Here is a 22,635-nt window from a genome sequence, read left to right as displayed (position 1 = left end):
CGACTATAGAAACTGGATTTGGTGGTGGTTGTGAATGCTTTTATTTCCAGGAAGTTTAGCAGGAAGTTTTACATATATCTCCTGCAAATATTAAAAAATGTGAAGCTCTTTAAATTATTATAACATTTTACAGCCAGCTGAGAATTGCATTGCAGACTTCATATAGAACCACAGTTGTGCACCACTCCATTCTAGTGTTATTCTCTAGTTGTATGAACAAAAACAAAAAAAACAAAAAAGGGGGGGGGGAGACTGCTAGTGAGGCTGTTCAGAAGAAGTGGCAAGCCTGCATTAGTCTCAGCTGAGACTAGATGCCACTTGGAACAGCAAAAGTTCATTCCATTGGCTTTGCTGAGAGAGCAGCAACTATTTGGCTCCTCCCCTTCCTGATCTGTTCCCATTCAAGTTGCTCATTATAAGAACTACTGTATATAACTTTAAGAATTTCTGCCTGAGTTTGCTTGCTTTCCTGTACCGTCCTCACCCTCCTTTCATTTTGTACAGCATATTTTTGGCCGAAAGGCCGTGTAGACAGGTCAGTTAGGTTTTTAAATCTGCGTACAGTGCAGATATATAAATAATAAGACTGGGTTTTCAGCGGCTTCCGTTGACTTTCTATGGAACAAAATAAGCAGGAATGGAATGGGAAGACTAAGACTTGCAAAATTTGCTTCCTTCAAGACACCAAGCCAAATCTATGGCCCTCTATTCAAATAGCACATGTCCCATTTATTTCATGGGTGCTTACATTTGAAACATTCTCACTGAATTTTGCCCTAAATATATACACTACAAATCATTAATTCATGCAGTGTAATACAAATGTTTATTGCATACTGTGTGAATTATTGTAATCAGGGAATTCCCTGGGTTTTTTTTTTAAAGTGCAGTATTAATTACCAGCACCATCTGTGCCAAACAATAGGGAAAACAATATTTTAATACAATGATTTCATGCATGTCAGTTATCTTACCATTAAACCCTGCAGTTTTGTTGCTGTGATTTACCTGTCTACTAATTTAAATAACTTACGTTCTTACAAGGTTAAAACTGTGAATTCATGAATCAAAATTAAATATACCACCAGTTTCAACACAGACCCATTTCGTTCATCGTATGTACATAGAGGCTGATAAATATAGTGTTTTCCATATATTATAGGCAATAAAATCTTATTATCAAAATCATAGTTATCCATATGAATGTGTTGTACACAATTCCCTATTTCTCTATAATCCTAAACATAAGACGAGCCCTGCTGGATCAGAAAAAAGCCTATCTAGTTCTGCATCCTGTTTCCCAAAGTGGCCAACTAGATACCTGTTTGAAGACTCCAAACAAGAGATGGGGGCAATGGCTTATCCTCATCCCGTTTGTTCCCCAACCACCAGTATTCCGAGATTCAGCTGTGGATCACAGAAAGAGTATATCGCCATAATGTCTAGGAACCATTGATACCCTGATCAACCATGAAGTTGGCTTTCATTTGTTTAACCCCACCAGTCCCCAGGGGCTGGTGGGGCAGAAGGGAAAGAAGCCAACAGGAGGTAGAGCCAGAACAGGGGCAGACCTTGGCAATATGCCACCCTGTGTGAGGCCAACATTTGACGCCCTCCCCCCCAGCCCTTGCAGCTACAGCTTAAGCTGGGCTTTGAGAAGGACGTGCAGCGCTTTGGCAGGTCCTAGATCCTTCCCACCTCCTTCCCAAGGAGTAAGTACTTGCTCAGCTTTGGGAAAGAGGACTCTAGGACTCTGTCAGAACCCTCACTCCTCCTTTCCAAAGCTGGGCAAGCACCTTGGGACGCTGGGGACAGTGGAACCCTCCCTATGATGGTCTGCAGTCACCCCGATATTTTTCGTTTAGAAGGGATACTATTGACTGTCGCTTCTATTTTTATTCATTTGTGAGCAAGGGAGGGAGGCAGGCTGCTGTTCTTCTTTCATGTGCTTCGGTGAACATTGCTGCTTGGCGATGCTGAAAAACTGAGGAATTGCCTGCTTCCCACAAGTCTTTGCTCCTGCTTGAGGTCTTGTGAGAGGAAATACCCAATCCACTGTCCCCAGCGTCCCATTTCACAAATCTACTCTTCAGGTAAGCCAGTCGTTCTTTTCAACTGAGAAAAAAAGTGACACTGACTACAGTCAGAAGGAAGGGGAGGGCCTGAAATGAACATTCAGCCTCCAGGCCTCTCAAAGCCTCAAAAAGAGCCTATGTTGCCTATGTTATAACCTGCATTCTTCAATCAGTCAGTCTATTCAAGATAATGTTTCTGGAGGGATTATTTTATCTCCTTTAAGTCATGAGTTCATCATTACTAACCACTGCCTAGCTATAGTTTTTTAATACTCAATTACTTCTCTCGGACATGTATATTTGTCCCTTGTTTTGTTTAGTATTATACATTTATACGGTATAATGCTGCCGCTGTTCAGTGAACAGTTTCCATGAAGCCTTAGCTGATTCTCAACCTTACGCTGTCATAGGCCTACATGACCTTCAAGTGTACATGTCAGAAATGAGTTGTAATGGTTTTTATCAGAAATTTCTCTTGCTGGTACACTTTTTTCATATGCATCTGGGATAACACTGTTAGCAAGAAATTTGCAGGAGAAGCCAGTAATGAGACTCCAGTAGCTTCAAATTGCCCAAAGCACACATTCTCCACAGTAGAAATTAACTGGTTATTTACAGCCATCCTCTTACTATATAGTAGTGTGCTATTTCTTTTCCATGGGATATCAGTTTACCCAAGGCCTTCTGCAGTCTTCTGCAGCTGTCAGATCTGAGCATGAACGACTTTTCTTTATACAATGTGCTCCTTGCTGTTCCTCAACTATTGGGCTAAATGTTTCCTAACTGACCCGATATACCTGGCTCTGACTTGTCCAAGAGACTGGCATTTCCTCTTCTGTGAATGTCCTTTTTGGAAGACAGTTCACAAAGCAAAGGAGAACCCTGAAAGTACTATGTTCTTTGGCATTCTGCACCTCTAAATGCAAAAGAAAAATGGAAAGGTTTTGCATTAGTGTTTGTTTAGCAGAGACCTACTTTCTCATATTTCATTTGAAGGATGCAGTTATAGCTGCAGTCATTGAACCCAATCCTAAAATCTCATGAAAATGTGTCCAGACTTGGAAGGAACTCCAGAGATTGTGCAGTTTTTCACCAAAACGTGTAACTGCTTTACAATTCAAGCTTTCAGACCCCATCTGCATGTAAGCCCAGGTTAGTGGCTTATCATGGTTTATCAGGAATAAACAGCATGCTGGTTGCGTGCTGTCAAATCATTCCTGCTTCACTCCTCCCGTGGAGTGAGCGGGAGAAACAAATGAGGAAGCTGCAATAAAGCTTGTCTTCCTGTGATGTCCAAACCCAGGTTCCTGGGGACCCTCCGAACCTCCCTTTTACTGCGCATAATGAGGATTTGTTCTCATGATGCTCTTGGGCAGTCCTCCATGATTCCACATTCAAACTATTTGCACCTTCAAATGTTTTGGGGCAGTTATATTTCTTCATTTCTAACCTGTCCGTATCCTGTAACATTCTGCTGAAATCCCATAATTTTTCATATCAAAAATATTCTGGGTTGCTTTTGCCATCAGCATCAGCCAGTTTTTACATGCACAGAAACTGAAGATTCTAGCATAAGGAGGAAAGGGAGGTTGTATAACGGGGAGAGAAAAAGCTACAGGTAAGTGAGGGAGAACATCTGACACGATCAGCTCCAGTTGAGTTTTAGTTGAATATGAGGATTTGAAGATCTCGCTGGACAACAGAATGCTGGATGGTGTGCCTGTTCTGTTGGTGAAACCTTGCCCTGGACTGATTGGAAAAGGTCCAGGACTCACTTCATCTTGAAGATCAGAGGACTCTCCACCACCCCCACCACCCCATTTTCTGCAGATATACTTTGGGTTGCAGTGAGCCACCTTTCATTGGTAATTATATCTCCTGTTGCAGTTGAAGCCTTGTGGCAACTGATTTGAATTATGATTGAATCCTTTGTGGAATTTGCTTTGCTTTTGTACTCCATAAAATAGAGTTGTGCCTTTCCCCTTCTGTGAATTTCTGTTCCTGCTTACGCAGTCTGTGAAACCCTAGTAAACCCTCACACTATGTTGGTGCTTCCACAATTGGCACTGCATATCATAGGAAGTGTGAACGAGGACCAGCTCCAGGTGGTTCTGTTTCGCACAAAAATGCAGTTTTAACCAAGAGCCTCTGCAGGACTGTATTTTAGAGAGAAAACATTTCCATACAGATTGGCTGGTAAATAAATCACCTCTAATGAGGTTTTCGAAATAATTTCCTTCCTAGATAACTCAAGCTCCACAAATGGAACATGTACCACATTTAGCAACCAAACAATGGTTCACATTGCTCACTTGTTCAGATTCTGCCATATTGCCAGATTATACAAGAAATCCCATTTTGAATGTCCCAAATTTCCTGTTATTCAACAGCTGTAGAATTGGCTGCAGTTTTGTCAGCCTGTCAGAACAGAACTCTGCTTGGGCAACAAGAGCAAGCGATGAAAATGAGGCCTGAGGCAAACATTCGTAGGAATTCACCACCTGGCACTGTGGCACTAGCACTGCGACATGCTTCTTTGCAGCTCTGTGGTACAAAATACACAAGTGTAGAGAAATTCAGCCACAGAAAAGGGTTGTTTTTGTAATTTTAAAACAGATTCACAAGGAACTGCTAGCAAGGGAGAAATATCCATATGACATGCAACCCCCCACCTGCCTGCATGATTAAAAAGCGTTAACGGAGATGTAAAGGTTTGGGCAGGAAAAGAGATCAAACAACTGGTATTTTATTATTTATTTATTTATTTATTATTGAATTTATATAGCTCCCTGTTTATTGCTGAAGGGAAAGTTAGCAGTGCTGGAGCAAACTATTATTATATACAATCATAAAATTGTAGAGATGGAAGGGACCTTGAAGATCTCCTAGTCCAACCCTCTGCAATGCAGGGATATGCAGGTGTCCCATATGGGGATGAAAGTTGCAACTTTGGCATCATCAGCACTGCTCTTTAACCGACTGAGCTATGCAGGCTGAGCTGACTAAACTATAAACTGCCCAGGGTAGAGATGTGAACCAAGTTCAAGTTTTTCTAAATTACAAAATATCATGTAATTCACTATTTTGTGCCCTCACTGAAGTGAGCACACACTGAGTGAGATTTTTCAAGCGCTTGCTGGGTTATGATGCCCTGGACCAAGCTATTTTCATTTTTTTAAACCCCAATTTTTTGTAATAATAAATCCTCATCTTTTCCACATGTATATATACAGTTGTACCTCTACTTATGTCTCCCTCTGGATATGGAATCTTCGGGTTGTGGTCATGGCAAACCTGGAAGTGTATACTTCCGGGTTTCGCTGCGTGCGCATGCACAGAAGCACTCAATTGCGCCGCACGCATGCGCAGAAGCAAACCTCTATTTACATAATTTTCAAGGTGCGAACAGACCCGTGGAATGAATTAAGTTCATATCCGGAGGGTCCAGTGTATTACAAGTCTGTAGTAAAAGTATGCAAAATTAGGCAACCCAAAATGTGTTATCAGTTATATGGTCAGAACTATTACTGTTATTATTATTAATGATGCAGCAAAGCCTGCAGAAAGCTTAGGTCCAAGGTGTCTGGAGGACCAGACCTGCCTGGGTTATGAGATCTTGAGCGGGGCTTCTCTTGGTCTCACCACCCTCACAAGCATGCTTGGCGGCGATAAGGGAGAGGGAGAGGGCCTTCATGGAGGCTGCTCCCAGACTTTGGAACTTCCTCCCTAGAGCAGCTAGACTGGCTCCCTCCTTGTTGTCCTTCTGCCAGCAGGCCTTTGGAAACTGAACTGCTTTTAATTAAAGAGCTGGCATAGTGCTGGTTTTATTGTAATTATTGGTATGTTTTAAACAGATTTTATATATGTATATAGTTTTCATTCTTTAATTGTATTTTCATGATTGATTTTTCTACATTTTTAGTAGTTCTTGTTTTTAGCTGTAAGCTGCCTTGAGTCCTGTTAGGGAAAAAGAATAATAATAATACAGATTGAACTCTCACACATCAGCTGGTGTGAGGAGGTTTCAATCCTCAAGGAACTCCCCATGTGCAGCTCAACCTTGCAGAAAGCAAGATTTAAACACAACTTGTCCATCAGCTGACTATGTGATTAAGATGCAAGATGACTGGCAGGTAGATGGCCCCTCCCACTAGTTACAATAGGGTGGTGGAGACCTGATCCACTGGACCAGAAATGTTCCAGTACTCCATTCCAGAATTTATAGTCAGAAAAAGCACTGAGGGTAAATATACATATATAAGGGAGAGATTGTGGATAATCCTGTTGGCTCCACCCCTCCCCACATGTTCCTACCTCTGTTCCTGCAGCCTCCCAAGCAAAGCCAGACTGAAAAAAATGCTTCAGAGGGAAGATGCTACCTGTTTTGGGACTCATTTTTCCTACCACTACTACCACCCTTCTCATTCCTATTGATTTATTGACATTATTTTGACAGAAAAGTGTGACAGGGCCAGAGAGGATTGCCCAACACGCCAGTACATTCCCCCTATGGCAGCCTCATAAAGGTGGATCTGATGATGCAATTAACAAAGCTTTTCTGGCAGCCTGGGTTCCCATGCCAGCCATATCAATATTTGTGGTTGATTTTTATTTCCCCTTGCCTCCTTGTTTTTGGGGTAACCTGTCCATTACACACTATTAACGCTTTCAGCTATTCCCTGTGAGAAAAGGATTTCCTATTCAATATTTTCATAGGCTCCCTCCCTCCTGTTGTTTTCTGAAGTGGTCTTATAATATTCTTTGTTGACTCTGTGTTATATCTCCCTTCCCTGTAGATCTTTCTACAGCCACAGAAGGAAATATTTCATGTCCTTTCCTCAGTATTTACAGTGTTCTTGCTCCTGTCAGTATTACTTCTAGTTATAAGATCAGACAAATCATATCTCTGGCTTTGCCTTTACAGCATTTCTTTATAGCTCTGAAGATGGGCTCATTGCTTCATGTTTATGTACATTCATTGCCCCCCATATATTCCCTTTCTGATGTGTATGTAGAGGTCTATGCCAAACTGAAGGGCAAACAATAAAGGTGCCAACAAAATTAAGAATTGCCCAATCATTCTTTTGCCAAAGTCTGTAGAAAACCCACTGCTGAAAATGTTGGGGAGTTTCCTATAACTTTCCTATCTAAGCTGCTCCAACGTTTTGGAGTGATATAATAGCTAGAGGTCACTATTCAGCCTGTAAATCAGAATGGCACACCTTTTTGTGGAAACACAAAATGGGAACCCCGTTCCATTGATTTCCTTAACTGAATCCCAAAGTCCTGTCGTGATATGAATTCTGTGGTGTTGCACAACACATTCAGCTATTGGTCCTGAACCACAGTCCTTTTTGCGTGTGAGTTTGGATTGTCACTTTTTAAATAGGCTGCAGAGAAAGGGAAAATTTTGAGTTCCTGCCATTTAGGAATGCTGTTTATTTATTTACGATATTTGCCCCAAGGTGGTTTACTCCTTTAAAGTACTATAACAAGCAACATTACAAATTATTGAACAACAGAAGCCTTCTTCAGATGATGCATAAACAATACAGCATATATGGGGGGAGGGCATTGTGCAGCAGGGACAAGCCTGATACCCCTGTCCCCTCCATCAATGTTTCTGTCACCTTCCTACGCCTAGATTTCCCAAGGTGCTACAGCTTCCTTCTTCATGTGATGGTGACAGGGGCAAGTGAGTGGCAGGTTGAGGCAAGCAAGCATGGGGCCAAGTGCATTCATATCCCTGCTCCTACTGCCTGAGGCACTTATTTTATTTATTATACAAAGGTATAAGCCACTACACAGCTTGAAGTACCATATATTTAAAAAATGAAGTACAAATAAACTTTTAAAAGCAATGACACAATTTCTACAAATTCTTAAAAAAAACAACCCAAAGCAATTTCTACTGATATGCAACTAATCATAGATTTTAGTTGTGAATCTTTATAATCACCAGTATTTATGTCCCTTCTCCTCTGCACTCACAATAGTAACTCTGCAGATCTATCTGAGTCCCTTGTGGACTAAAGTGCATATATTGAATGAATGGAGAAGCCCACATGTATGAGAGTTTATATGCATGTCTGAGTGACCATGGAACTTTGGATCAGTGTGATATATTTTTCCCCTTTCCATTTTATGTACGTTACATAAGTGTCAGCAGTTGGTTGGGTTCCCCTCCTTTCATGCCATAGAAGTACAAATAATGGTTTTCAAACATCAGCAGGTTAAAATGTATACTGCAAGATGCCACTAGCAGGAGCAATTGATAAAATTTAGGTAGCATGTCAGGGGGTTTGTGCACACAGTTTGCATCTGCTAGATCATGAGGATTTGTTGGACATGTGGGAACAATGAGGGCTACATACTGTGATCTGATTTTTTTTATATATTCAAGGGTATTTGCATAGCAGTTGGAGGTACAAAGACACTGGGCATTGGAAGACTGAGATGCTTACTCCTAAATAAAGCACGATTTATTTAACATGTATTTTAAGTAGTGCTGCAACCAGCTGTTTAGCAGAGATTCAAACTCTGGGATACAAACTCCTTTAGGCTTGCAAGCTTCAATGCCATGCCCATCATATCTAGAATAATAATAATAATAAAGCCCAGTAATCTAGCTGCCACTGGTTGTACATTTATTTCAGCTTTTTGAAAATCTAAAATTGGGATGTGCTGCAAAAAGACAGATCTTGCAAAACCAGGGGGGGAAATGCTACTCATTTTGGAGCCGTGTGATTAGATCCACCATGCATACATTTAGCATTCTTCTTACCTTGAATTTCATGGAAGTCAGTGGCAGACAGATCTGTTGGTAATGCATAATGGTAACTTCAGATATGCATTCTTCATGCTGCATTTGTATATGCAAGGTGCATTCTATTCTTCCTCTAATTCATTACCTTTGAAACAGTGGGGCACATGGAATAGTATGTTGCTTCTAGTAATACACCAAAGGTGTTTTCAAAGAACAGATGCAGGGCTGGGGTGTTGTTTTTTTGTAGTACCAGTGTGTCATATTCAATATATAGTAGCTTCATAGTTCAGTATTTAAACCCTTAAATAACTTGGGACAAGGTTATCTAAGGGATCACCTCACCACATATATCCGTGTACACATTTGAGTTAACACATGGTGCAGGTTGTGTACTTGGTGTTCTACATTCATTGGTAAAGGACTGATCTGGTGAAGGAGAAATTTATTTAGATGTCATGGACTGACTATTACTCTCTGGGTCCTAAAAGGGCAGGCCTGTTGGGATGTTCTCACCAGTGTGACTGGAAGCACACATTAGATTCCAGAATATCATCATGAATTCTTTGGTTGGTATTACTGGCAACAAAGGTGGGGACTTTCTTTTTCTTTTGCATTAAGGTTTGAAGTTTTGTTTTGTTTTTTTTGTAAAAAATTTATTAGTTTTTACAATATCAACGACAAACAAAAACAAAAAACAAACAAAACATAACAAACATCAATCCTAACCTTATTGAAAATAACAGTTATTTACTTTGTAAAATGAATTCCTCGTTTCCCCTTAGTTGAATTTCATTGCATATCCTTATAACGGTTTTCCAAATCCCAATTTTAATACCCTTTAAATTAAACATTAACATCTTTAAATCTTCTCCTTCTTGTATTAAACATATTATTTTGTCAGTTGCCATAAGTACAATCCTAAGCCCATTGAGTATCTGGACGCTATTTCCAGTTATTTTAGCTTAACAAATTTAGCTAAATAATCATTAAATTTCTTCCATTCTTCATGGTATTCCTCCTCCTTCTGGTCGTGGACTCTTCCGGTTAGATCGGCTAGCTCCATAAAGTCCATCATCTTCATCTGCCATTCTTCTACTGTTGGTACTTCTTGAGTTTTCCACTTTTTAGCTAACAGAATACGAGCTGCAGTTGTGGCATACAAAAATAGATTAACATCTTTCTTGGGCAATTCTGAACCTGTTATTCCAAGAAGAAAGGCCTCTGGTTTCTTTGTAAATGTATATTTCAACATTTTTTTCAATTCATTATAAATCTTTTCCCAGAAGTCTTTCACCCTGGGGCAGGTCCACCACATATGAAAGACTGTTCCTTCCTTTTCTTTACATTTCCAACATGTAGTATCACAGTTATGATACATCTTTGCTAATTTTACAGGAGTCAAATACCATCTATACATCATCTTCATAATATTTTCCTTTAACAAAGTACATGCGGTGAACTTCACCCCTTTCTTCCACAATCTTTCCCAGTCCTCAAACATTATATTATGTCCTAAATCTCTTGCCCAATCTATCATCACCGATTTAACTTGTTCATCTTTCGTATGCCACTCCAGCAAAAGCTTGTACATTTTAGATAAGTTTTTACCTTCAGTATCTAACAATTCCATCTCCAACTTAGATTTTTCCAAGGCAAAACCATTTTTCTTATCCAGTTTATACAATTTGTTAATCTGGTGGTAATGTAACCAATTTAGCTTATCTTTAATTTGCTCAAATGGTCCTAATTTATAACCTTCCTCTTCCTCTATTAATAAGTCATAATATCTCAACCATTTGGTATCCATATTTAATTTTTTTCTGGGCCTTTGCCTCCTAAATGAGAACTGTGTGATCCTGCCCATAATCTAAGATCTGCAATTGAGGTCCTGTTGGTGTACCTACGGGTGACATAGGCAAGCACACAAAGCAGGGCCTTCTCAGTGGTGGACCCTGTTCATGGTCAGCAAATGGTGAGGAGGTAGGAGCAGTTAAGCCAGCAAAGATCAAGAGAGCTACATTCTCTCCCCAGCACTCTTTTCCCAGTTGGCTAACATCTCCTGCCACTGTATTCCTGATGATTGATGCCATGCCTCTATTAAGATTTTTCCTAAATTAAATAGTAGCATGGGGGCAATTTTCATCAGGACTGCGGGAGTGAAAATGAAGGTTTAAAACTCTCCTCTCCAACAAACTCCTGCTGTGATTTTCAGATGACTGGCAAACAGTTAAGAGTGGGGGAAAGGAGGCTGAACTGCATGAAAAATGTTAATCTTTATCGGGAGCCCCACCCTTTCTTTCCACTGCTCAGCTGATCAGTGGAGGGCATTGGGGGGAGTATGTACAATTTGGCAGTGGGCCAGAAGTAGCCTGGAGGGCACACACTGAACACCCCTGAAGTGGTGTGTGTGTGTGTGTGTGTTTTAAGAGCATGTTTCTTGGAAACTATGCATACTGACTGGAAAATATTCACATTGGCCAGAAAATGTACAAAATTCAACTGGGATTTGCACATTCCCTGAAGTCCGCTGGAGGTTATGTAGCATGACAACCGAACATGCAAAATTCAAATGATACATGCACATATGCCAGACCTCTTGGAAATTATGTATACTGATGGGGAAATGTGCACAATTTATGGACAGATTACATGCACATTTTTCATCAGTCCTAGTGAATGTGCACATCTCGTTTGAACTGGTTTTTATATACAGTATATTAACTGTTCCCTGATGTTGGGAAAGATTGAGGGCACAAGGAGAAGGGGACGACAGAGGACGAGATGGCTGGACAGTGTTCTCGAAGCTACCAGCATGAGTTTGACCAAACTGTGGGAGGCAGTGGAAGACAGAAGTGCCTGGCCATGGGGTCACGAAGTCGAACATGACTAAATGACTAAACAACAACAAAACAACATATTAACTGTTCAACTTACATTGCAGAGAGAAAGCATATTATATAGAGCATTCTATTGATTGTGTTCCTTTTTCTATCTCATTTTTGTATGTTACTTTATTTGGATATAAACCATTCTAACAGCTGTGCGCTGAAGTGGCACAGAAACGTAACAAATAAAAAATGCTTAAGCTTCTAATGGGAAGTGTTTAAATGCAGCCCCTCCCAAAATCTTGCAACAGTCTTCAATGAACTCCAGCTAGATCAATGATATTTTAATCATGAATCTATCTCACTTTACAACTTTGCATTATGCAACCAAACAGAAATTAATAAATCCTCAGCTCTATGGCCCTCACATTAATCCATATTGATATTTTCCATGCTTATTATTTCTGCTTTTTCTAGCACAAGATATCCAATACTTACAGCAGTGGCAATTGACAGTTACATTTGCTGTCTAATAAGATCGTGGATTGATATATGACCAGCCAACTGAATAATAAACGGATTTCTTCAGAGGATACATGGGAAGCAAGGAAGATTACTTATTTGCCTCATTTAATTCTATTGATAAAAACTGGTCAAGAAGTATACTTGAATAAAAGCTATTCTGTATGCAGGGCAAGATAGAAGTTGTATGTGTAATGCCATTGGCACATCTAACCCAGTACTGCCTACTCTGGCTGGCAGCAGCTGTCCATGATCTCAGATCTCCAGGGTTTCAGGAGTCTTTGCTTCTTCTGCTACCTGACTGAAGATGCCAGGGAATTAACCGGTGATTGTATGCTGCACCACTGAGCTGTTGCTGTTTCATTGTAAGGGCATTAGAAGAGGCCTTCTGGAACAAGCCAATGACCCACCTAGATGCCCATGGGAAGCTCACAAACAAGACCAAGCGCAAAAGCACTATCCCCTCCTGTGGCTTCCAGCAACTTTATTTAAGACTAGCAGTGAGGGTTGAGTCAGCTTCTTTAAAAAGTCCTGTTGATTCATAACAAGTGAAAAGCAAAAGCAAAATTAAGTCATTTCTTCATTGTAAAACTGCTGTTTACTGAACCCCAGGATATATCACAGACAGTAACAAATCATATCTGGATTCATTTAAGCTCATTCTTTCGTCTTCCATTTTCATTATTTTCCTCATTGTTTTAAGGCTGTAACCCTCTCTGAAAGTCCATGATTTTTAGATTTCAAATGGGGCGGGTTATGTAGGGGAGGGAGATTCTTTCTGCATGTTTTAACGAATCTCTCTAGAGACTGGTGGAGGAAGAGGAGTGCGGGGGGGGGAGCACCTCGCCCACGGCAGCGCGATCCCCAGGGTGCCATTGCAGCTGCTCGCCCCCACTGGGTGCCCCGCCCCTGCAGGTGGCGTGCCATGCCCCCAGGAGGCGCAGCAGCCCCATCCCCACCTGCTCTCTGCCCCCCGCCCCCATGCCAGAGCATGAAGCTCCACCACTGTCTCTAGATCAGCCTTTCTCAACCTTGGATTCCTATCTGTTGTTGGGCTGCAACTCCTGTTATCCCTACCTATCAGGACCAATGGTCATGGATGAAGAGAGTTGTAGTCCAATCACACCTGGGGAGCCAAGGTTGAGAAAGTCTGCTGTACAGTTAAAAAAATATTCAAGCCCCTAATGGCTTGGAAGCAGGAACAGAACATCTTTAGAATCACTTTCACCTAGGAGTTAAGATCAGTATCGGAGGCCCCCTGTTATGTCCCATCAGCATCAGAGGTACAAAAGATGGGGAGGCGAAAGATACTGGGTTATCTCCATGGTGATGCCTAGATTGTGGAAAGCCCTTTCTGAAAAATAGCTGCCTTCTTTTGCTAGCTCTTTGGTGCACAGCTAGTATCTTTTTGTTCCTGCAAGCTTTTAATCGCTGAACTCTGTGGCTCTATAATGATATTGATTTCAGGGTCTGTTTTAATTGCCATTTTTCTGTTGTTGTCTTATCCTAGTGTTTGTCCCGAACAACATCTGAGTTTGTAGTGGTGGCCCAGGGACCACCATTCACATACTGTACAGAAGTGATCAGGTTTGGCCACGTTTCTTGATTCATTTTGATTCATTAATCAGTTTTTCTAATCAGGTCCCCAACCCATACATAGGCACAGCATAGCTCTAAGCAGCAAACATCAGAGTTCTGTCATTTGTGGAGGTTGAGTAATCTCAGTGGCGTAGCGTGGGTTGTCAGCACCCGGGGCAAAGCAAGTAATTTGCGCCCCCTAACCCATGGATTTGCGCCCCTAACCCTAACCCCCAGATGTTGCGCCCGGTGCGGCCGGGCCCCCCTGCACCCCCCACGCTACGCCACTGAGTAATCTGGAAGGAAATCATCTCCAGTGTTGAACAACTTCTCTGAATCTAAACTAATGCTGTAATTTGACTGATTTTTGTTAGCTGCAGCCTTCTCTCCACACACACAAACCCCACCATAAAATCTCCTTGGGAGGGAGGGCACATCATTACATTGTTCCCAGAAATGCTTGCAGTTCTACTTTCAGTGCACAAGGCAGCTGCTCTTGCCTGTTAAAAAGGAAATAAAATAAAATAAAGCAGTCTTTGGGTCACCTCGTAACTACAACTACCTTTTGGGGTGTGTGTAAGAATTCTCAGAATTCTTTGGGGTTTTTTGAAAGTCCATGAAGTAATGCAGGAGAAGGGCAGAATAGATTTTAAAAGGAACACATCTGAAAGTGACATGAACTGGAATTTTAATGATTTGCCCATCAGTGCTAACCATAGTTGGCCATGACATCCAAACCAACAAACTATGGTTTATGTTTGCTCTTCAAATCAGAATTGGAGGCTCACTGGGAGAATTGTTACTTGGAGGCCAATTACTTCAGCGCTTACTGGTGATAACAATGGAACTAAGTAGTGCTTATCTCATTTGTAAACTGTCCTATTAGAGCATAATTACACAACAGACTTCAACCAGTTTAGCAGTCATCCTCTTGCCAGAGGGAACAATAGGAACTGAAGATCTATGAAGGGGTAGGGGGCTAGTGATTTTCAACAAGTAATTCTCAACATCTTTTGCAAACTCAGTTACCTGAAGCCATGAAAGTTAAACGTGTATAAACAATATAGATAAATACGTAGTGCGAATAGGTCACTAAAAATTAAATTCTGTTAATTTGAAGAGACCTTAACTTCAAGTATATTTACAACCATAGTTGTAATGGATAAAGGCTACGTGATATACAGGAATTTATTGTAAACCAGAAAACTCTCAATCTTATAGGATGCAAGCTCATTTTTCTAATAAATAATTTTTTGAAGAAATTGTTCCTATTGTTAGGCAGAAAGCATCATGGGAGACAGAAGTATTCCGACACAGGTGAAACATTTAGCAGACTCTAGAAAGTAGTACGGTAGTTTGCAAAGTGCTGTCTAAGGTCACTAGCTGACAAGGTCAAGCATTGGATTTAATCAAATTAATTTTGCAGCAGGAGGTTTAGCCGCAGTTGTAAGACAGAGCAGTCATATCAGGTAAGGAATGCTAAAAAAAATAATAAAAGCAGCAATATGTCTTCAGCATAAAGTGAAATATATTGCTCACAACCATATTCATCTTTAAGGGAATTATGAAAAGCTTTAGGAAGTATTATTTTTAAGTGCACCTTCCAATGTCACTGGGTGGTAATGTAAAGCAGTTTGTGATGTAGCTTAGTCTGAGTGCAATCTCTGGTAACAGTTTAAGGTGATTATATCAGTGATATGCTGATGCAGCTAACATGAAAGGCTCAGAAGTTTGGCTCTGTATTTCTGTTTAGAAGTTTGTCTTATGTTGGTCTAAGTTGACTGTGGCCTGTTTCAGGTTTCCTTGAAGTTAATGGCACCTTGCCTTTGGTGTCAGGGAGCACTAGGAGGCAGGACTAGAACTCTGACATTTGCTTTACTATTTCTAGCCATGGGACTTGGAAGACAATTATGTGTTGGTGACCTTTTCATCTGCAGTGATAAACAATCAAAGGCTTGAGATGAGAATAGACTAGAGCCTAGCAGAATACTGGCTATTTCAGAACAAGATACGAACTTTACTTTTCATTCCATCTCCTTGCCATCTGTACCTTTCCTTTCTGCTCATTCTCTCTTACCTGGATTTGCTTCACCTGTCTTCTCTGGATTGTTTTCCTAATTCTGTTTGGCCACTCCCTCTTCAAACTTGTCTTTCATGGCCCCCCTTCATCTGGTCCACATCTCCCTAACTACCCCCTTCTAGGGCCCTGTTCATTTGCCTCCCTGCCCTCGCTGTCTGCTGAGCAGCCCGGTAGGGCAACTAAGCAAGAACGTAACACTTAAAAACCAGTGGACAAACAACCAGGACTATCCCTAGTAAGCAAAAACAGTTTGAGCATTTGTGATATATATAGTATAGTATGTATTTGAAAGAGTGATGAAGGTACATTGTATGAGTGGATTATCTGTACACAAGAATGTACAGATATATTGAATAGAAGCATAGAATTGTAGAGCTGGAAGTGACCCTGAGGACCATCTAGTCCATGGGTAGGCAACCTAAGGCCCGGGGGCAGGATGCGGCCCCATCGCCTTCTCAATCTGGCAAGTACAGTGTACCTCGGGTTAAGAACTTAATTTGTTCTGGAGGTCCGTTCTTAACCTGAAACTGTTCTTAACTTGAGGTACCACTTTAGCTAATGGGGCCTCCCATTGCTGCCACCACGTGATTTCTGTTCTCATCCTGAAGCAAAGTTCTTAACCCGAAGTACTATTTCTGGGTTAGCGGAGTCTGGGTTAGCGGAGTCCAATGAAAATAGGGACATCCCATTCCGTAATGATAATTTTACTATTTACACCCCACACATCTTACTGGGTTGACCCAGCTACTCTGGGCAGCTTCCAACATATATAAAACATTAAACATTAAAAAAATATCTTCCCTATACAGGATTGCCTTCAGACAGCTCAGGAGTCAAATAACTCCATACTCTCCAACATTTTTCCAATGAAAATAAGGACATCCTACCATACCCTCCAACATTTCTCCAATGAAAATAGGGACGTCCTAAGGAAAAGCAGGACATTCTGGGATCAAATCAGAAACCGGGATGGCTTCTCTAAATCAGGGACATCCCTGGAAAATAGAGACACTTGGAGGGTCTGCAACTGAGCTCTCTCCTCTTTGTCCAAGTTAATGCAGATTTTTATTCTTATGAGTGTTAAAGTCATGCCTAATTTAACAACTAAATGTACATGGTGTATTTAAACATAATAATTTTTGTTTTAACTTTTTCTTCAGCTGAAATGACTTCCTAATTGTGTTTTTTAATTTTATTGCTTGTTTACCTTTCCAGACACCTAAGGCAGTCACAATCAGATTGAAATTATTATTTGCCATTATGAAGCTGATTTTTTTGTTTCAACTAGGGTAAATTAAGAATGGATTATTTGTTTTTGCTCTTCTGTTTTCAAAAGACAACTTCAGCATCAAAAGTTTAATAAAAGAATTGAGCATTAAAATCATACCTAGTTTCCATATAAAAAACATAAATGTTGACATGTACAGGAAAAATAACAGTTGTTGGAAATTATTATTTTAGCTTATAGCACAAAAAGTTATCTTAATATTTAGAATTTATATAATGAATTTCAGGTGTTCAGTGTGAATAAACTATAGTTTCTCAGTGATTCATGAGAACCTTGTAAGGAAGGCCAATATACAAAGAACGTGCTAGATGCTGTGAATCTAATTTTAAATGTTATTTACATAATTATATTAATTTTTCAATTAATAAACATATATTTGTGCATTTTTTATTTTTACCTGAAGGGATGAAAACACATTTAGAAGCTCATTTTCAGCATAAATGTTCCTCAAAACCTTGCACATGCATACATTAAGCTTGATTTATATGAATGTTCTTTTTGTCAGATAGTTTGTGAAGAGGAAAAAATAATCCAATAAGAATACAGAAACTGCCCCATATGATTTCAGAATTTATATAGATTCATATAATGAATGTTGATAGTGGCAAGCTAGTGAATGACCCTCAAGTTAAATGCTTCTCGCAAGAAAAAAAAAATGAGTAGCAGATAAATTTGATGAGGATCATAACCTATTCATAGATAATTTATACCAGAATGAAAGCTTTTAAATAAACTATGCACAACAAATAATTTGAGTCTCTGGGATCTGTGTGTGCTTAAAAGTGGTGAGTTCTAGATTTTACTATATTGTGCAGCATTCTAGATGACTAATAAAATGCCTATTATCTGAATGGGTGAACTGTGCACAGGGGCAAGTATTTATATTGCTGGGTATCTCTATGTGCTCTGTTGCAAAGTTTAAAGTAGGGAAATGAAATGGACAACCTACTGTTTCTTATTGTTCAGTTGGCAACTATTGGCTTCTCTCTGCGTTCACCTGCAGTTTCTTCTGCCCCCTGTCCTTGTAGAGGGAGAAACCTGGACTTGCACCATCCATTAATCAGAAGCCTCATCAGCCAGCCCCTAAATCCACCTGTGGCCTTGTGCAGGCTTAGATTATGAGGCTTTGGCCAGCAGCTTTGTGAGGCTTCGCTTTTTGAATTCTGTGCAAAGTACTTTGATTCTTTGAAATGCTAGAGAAATAAACACTGGGTTCCTTTAATACTTACTGGGGAAAAGGATATAATATTGTAAGTAAACCTTCCCCAGTATATTCTCCATCCCCCGCTCAATGAAGGGCTTCTCAAAAGTATGCTGTGCATGGTGGAACTGTCCCCTTGTCTCACTAAAACTATTAGAATAGAATCGTTAGTGAATTTACAAGGTATAAGCATAGAGTCTCTTTGTTAAAAGAGTCATCCAATGAAATGAAATGAAATAAAGCAGGCTAGTAGAATTTTCTTTTCTTAATTGCAGTGCAATAAATTCATATAAATTAGTACATAGTACATAGACAAATCTATCTACGAAGGCTTGGTCTTTTGAATTATTACTTCACATGTTCCAAGGTGGAGCAGGTTTCAGAGAGAAACTTTTCTGAGACTGCCTTAAAAGGGGGGGGGGGAATTGAGGGCTCCGATAATTCTGCCACTCAGAATAAGGACATTTTCACACAGCATGAGTGCATCTTATTCTTGTTTACAGAAGCTCAGAAGTTTATGAAGTTGACATCATTGTTTGATTTTCTGCCCAAACTGGGGAAAGTCATAACAAGGATTGCAGACAATCTTCTGTACTCTTTATTAGAGAAACTGCCGCCCCCCCCCCGGGTACGCATACGCCTAAACATTTTGTGAATCTTTGTACTTTTGTCCATTTACTGTATTTATTTCCCTCAATTCGAACTATAAAATAGTGATTTTCTTGAGTCAAAATGAGAGTACCCCTAAATTTTTTTTTGGGGGGGGAGCACTGATTAGAGAGTAAGCCCTCCTGGATAGTGTTCTTACTACTCTATTTGCATGCTAAGCAACACTCAGGAAAAAGTATAATGGAAAACTTTCCAGAAAGTATGTCTTAGACTTGGGTTGTCAAAGTGCCTTTAAGCATTTCTGGCTCTGCGTTGTGAACGCAGTCCCTACATTGGCTGCAATGGTTCTTTTCCGCTTTCTCTGTCCCGAATCAACATTCCCACGTGAACACCAACAGCGTGACTCCAAGGAGCTCCCCACTATATTGCGGGAAAGTACCCTTCTATTATCAGGATATGTATTTAACTTCCGTGAGGGGGGCAAGGTCCTATAGTTTTAACGGGTACCAGTTGCTGCTGTTTTGAGGGCGGGGGCTATACATATATAGTAAACAAAAAACTAAACACACACACACACTGAGGGCAGCAGGAGGAGGAAGTGGAGGGTGCTTTGCCAACTCTGAGGGGAAGCCACTTTCCTCATAAGCGGGGTCTCGTGCGCATTTGGGGGCAGCCACTGGCTCCTCAAGCCAGGCGGACAAAACTCCCCCATGCCAAGCGCCCCCCTCCCCCCCCCACTAAACCGGCTACTAGGCTAGTAGTACTAGCCACGACGGCTAGACCCAAACCTCTCCCAGCACCCGAAGGCAGCGTTTGCCACTGAAATCCCATCTGGAGAAGGGCAGCGGGAGAAAGAAAAAAAGGGGGGGCGGCGGTCGCCAGTTGCCCTCGTGTCCTGCCCGCGGTTGTGCCCCTGTGGGAAACAGGATGCTGGGCTAGATAGGCCTCGGGGCTCCCCTCGCGCGCTCTCCAGCCAACCCCCCCACCCCACCCCTCGCGCAGCCGGTCAGTCTGAGGGGAGCGCTGCTCGGAGAGCGACACCGGCGGCAGCATCGGCACAGGGAAAGACGCCACAGAGAGAGAGAGAGAGAGAGAGAGAGAGAGAGAGAGGCGCGGGCGAGGGGGGGGGGGGAGACCGCGCTCCCTCCTTTTCCCTCCTCTCCCCCACCTCCCCAATCTCTCTCCTCCTTCCGTCCTGCCTTTCTTCCCTCTCTTCTCTTGCCTCCCCCCCCCACAGTTCTGTCTGTTCTTTTCCCTCATTCACTTAACGCCCCCACCCACCCACTACCCAATATACCGGACACGCCAAACCTCCCTTTCTTTCTGTCTTTCCAACCTCCCCCCCCCCCACAGCCTTCTTCCCCTCACGCGCACAAGCGCGCGCGCAGGCACCACACACGCTCACACACGTGCGCGCGCGCGCGCCTGCCTAGCTTGGGCTCTAGCCTCCCTCTCCGCTTCTCTTTTTTCCTGTCATCTCCCGTCAGCTCCTGTCTCTTATGAACCCGGCACGTTGACTTGCTTCGCTCTCCCTTCTCTCTCTCTCTCTCTTTCTTTCTCTTTCGCCCTCTTCCACCCCCTCACACCTTCCTCCCTTCCTCCCCTCTTCCCTCCCCGCCCCGCACCTACTTACCTTACACCCCCTTTTCACACTCTCAGTGCACCTGAAACAAGAACAGCGGCGGCGGCGGCGGCGGCGACAACAACAACAAACCGCCGCCACCCCCAGCACCACCAATACCGGCGAGCAGCATGTCCCGAAGGAAACAGAGCAAGCCCAGGCAGATTAAACGTAAGTTTCCCTCAAGAGTGCGGGGGGGACGGGGACGGAAAGGCGACGCGGCTTGTCCCCAAAGGGTGCTGCTGCTGCTGTTGTGCGTAAACATAAAAATGAACCGAAAAATTAATAACTTCGGGATGGGGGGGAACCAGGTCGAGGAGAAGTGGCAGCGCCCTGCGGTGGAGTTTCGGACGGCGCCTACTTGTGTTTTCGAGGGCTGGGGGGGGGGGGTTGTCGCCTTTAAAACAATAAAAAAAGAGCTCTGCTTTTGGACTCCTTAGCCGCGGAGGTTTTCCCTGCACAAAAGTTGGCGTTGAACTTAGCGCGGAAGGAGTTGTTGGGCGGGGAAGGGGAGAGGGAGAGAGAGAGAGAGGGAGGAAAGGGGCTTTGCTTTTCTCTCTCTTCCAGGTAACTTGTTTTCTTTCGCGCTCTCGAAGAGGAAGTGGCGCTGGCCGGGCAATGCCTCTGGCGACCGCGCTTGAGGCTGCAGGCGGTGCTTGAGGGAGAACTTGGGAGGGGCAGAGCGAAGAGAAGCGCGGTGGCGGAGCGCGTGCAGAGTTCCAAGCCCCTACAAAAACAAAACGGGGGGGGGGGGGAGCCGATCTGCGGGAGCTCTTCTGCTGATTGTGGTGGCCATAAACTTCGCGTGCGGTTTCTCTGGGGGATTTTTGTGGTCTCCAGCTGGAGGAGAGAAAAAGCAACAACCAGCCGCCCGTCTCTTGCAGACAAACAGAATTCTATAAATCCGTTTCTTTTCAAAGAGACGAAACGGTGCAAACTCTTTCCAGGGAAGCGATGGCTTCTAAACGCTGGCAGGCAAAGCTATCCCATGCTTGGATTTTTAGGAATCGCCCAGTACAAATGGGAGTTTTTATTAGAAAAGAAGTGTATTTGAGAAGGTGGAGCTGGTGGTTGAATAATTCTGCTCTTTGTAATACCCCTTCCCCGAAATCTCCAACAAAATCAGACACATTCCCTTGTGATGTCAACTTCCTAAACTTTTCTGAGCTTTGATATTTTTTTCTTCTTCCTTATGCTGTACAAGGCAGTTGGTCGCTACTTGAAGTAGCGCTGGTGGTTTTCAGAGGATAAGAGATTCAGTGTAAAAAACAGCGGTGGTATCCTAATAGGTTTGCATAGACTAGCCTGTTCCCCAAGCGCCTTTCAAAACGCAATGTCATGTGACTTGTCCAGACTCTTTAAATAGCTGTCCTTTTTTTGCTTCCAGGTTTCAAAATGCATGTAATAATAGAACTGTAGTTCCTTTTTCTCTGTGTTCAGAACATAACTTAATTGATTCAGCAAAGAAGATAATAGGTTTCTGGTTTAAACATGGCTCCTAAATATTTGGGCTGTAGTTGCAGAAAGAATGCCCCCCCCGCCCCAAGTTTCTGATACAGTATTTGGCAAATACTACTTTGACAAACTTCATTCACAGTCATACATTGTTGTAACACTCACTTCTGTATCTTTTAAAGTACGTTTTTAAATTCACTTTTAAATAATCATTGTACATTTTAAATGACATGGTTTAGATGCTTAACATTTCTGTGCGAACGAACATTTCAATCTTCTATGAGATGTAAAAGCTGTTTGCTTTACAGGGCATAGCTGAGAACGTTAGCTAAAAGGGTTTCCTACTGCATGATGTGATTGGTGACTTGATTGTTAATAAATAATTAACATTAATTGATTGCATGGTGCAGAGACCATCTCAACTTATTTTTTCATACTTCGTTATCTTCTGATTTAACTGTTAAATGTTTTTTATGCTCACCTTATTATGTCAGATAAAAGCTTTTGTACTAATTGGGACTATTGAATTCTGGTGATGGGTCACAAGCCATTTTGGGTTGCTTTTCTGCATAGCAAGATATGTTAACTTGAATAGAGCAAACCTATTGTTTATCG

General features: G+C 41.9%; 1 protein-coding gene across 4 annotated transcripts in view; it reads left to right on the top strand.

Moving 5' to 3' along the window:
- Positions 1–22,635, top strand: part of ZFPM2 (zinc finger protein, FOG family member 2) — a 465,402-nt gene that overhangs the window by 105,195 nt on the left and 337,572 nt on the right. For 2 of the 4 annotated variants that reach the window (XM_081874026.1, XM_081874023.1), the window contains exon 1: positions 20,071–20,736. The exons of the other annotated variants lie outside the window; for them this stretch is intronic. In XM_081874026.1, coding sequence (XP_081730152.1) covers positions 20,697–20,736 — 40 coding nt within the window. In that variant the 5' untranslated portion in view covers positions 20,071–20,696. Of the gene's footprint in view, positions 1–20,070; positions 20,737–22,635 lie in introns of those variants that run through there. 4 annotated transcript variants of the gene reach the window in all.

The sequence above is a fragment of the Podarcis erhardii genome (assembly GCF_964252035.2).
Source record: "Podarcis erhardii genome assembly, chromosome: 8".
Classification (NCBI taxonomy): domain Eukaryota; kingdom Metazoa; phylum Chordata; class Lepidosauria; order Squamata; family Lacertidae; genus Podarcis; species Podarcis erhardii.
The sequence above is the reverse complement of the archived record's forward strand: the minus strand, read 5'-3'. Positions and strand labels throughout refer to the sequence as shown.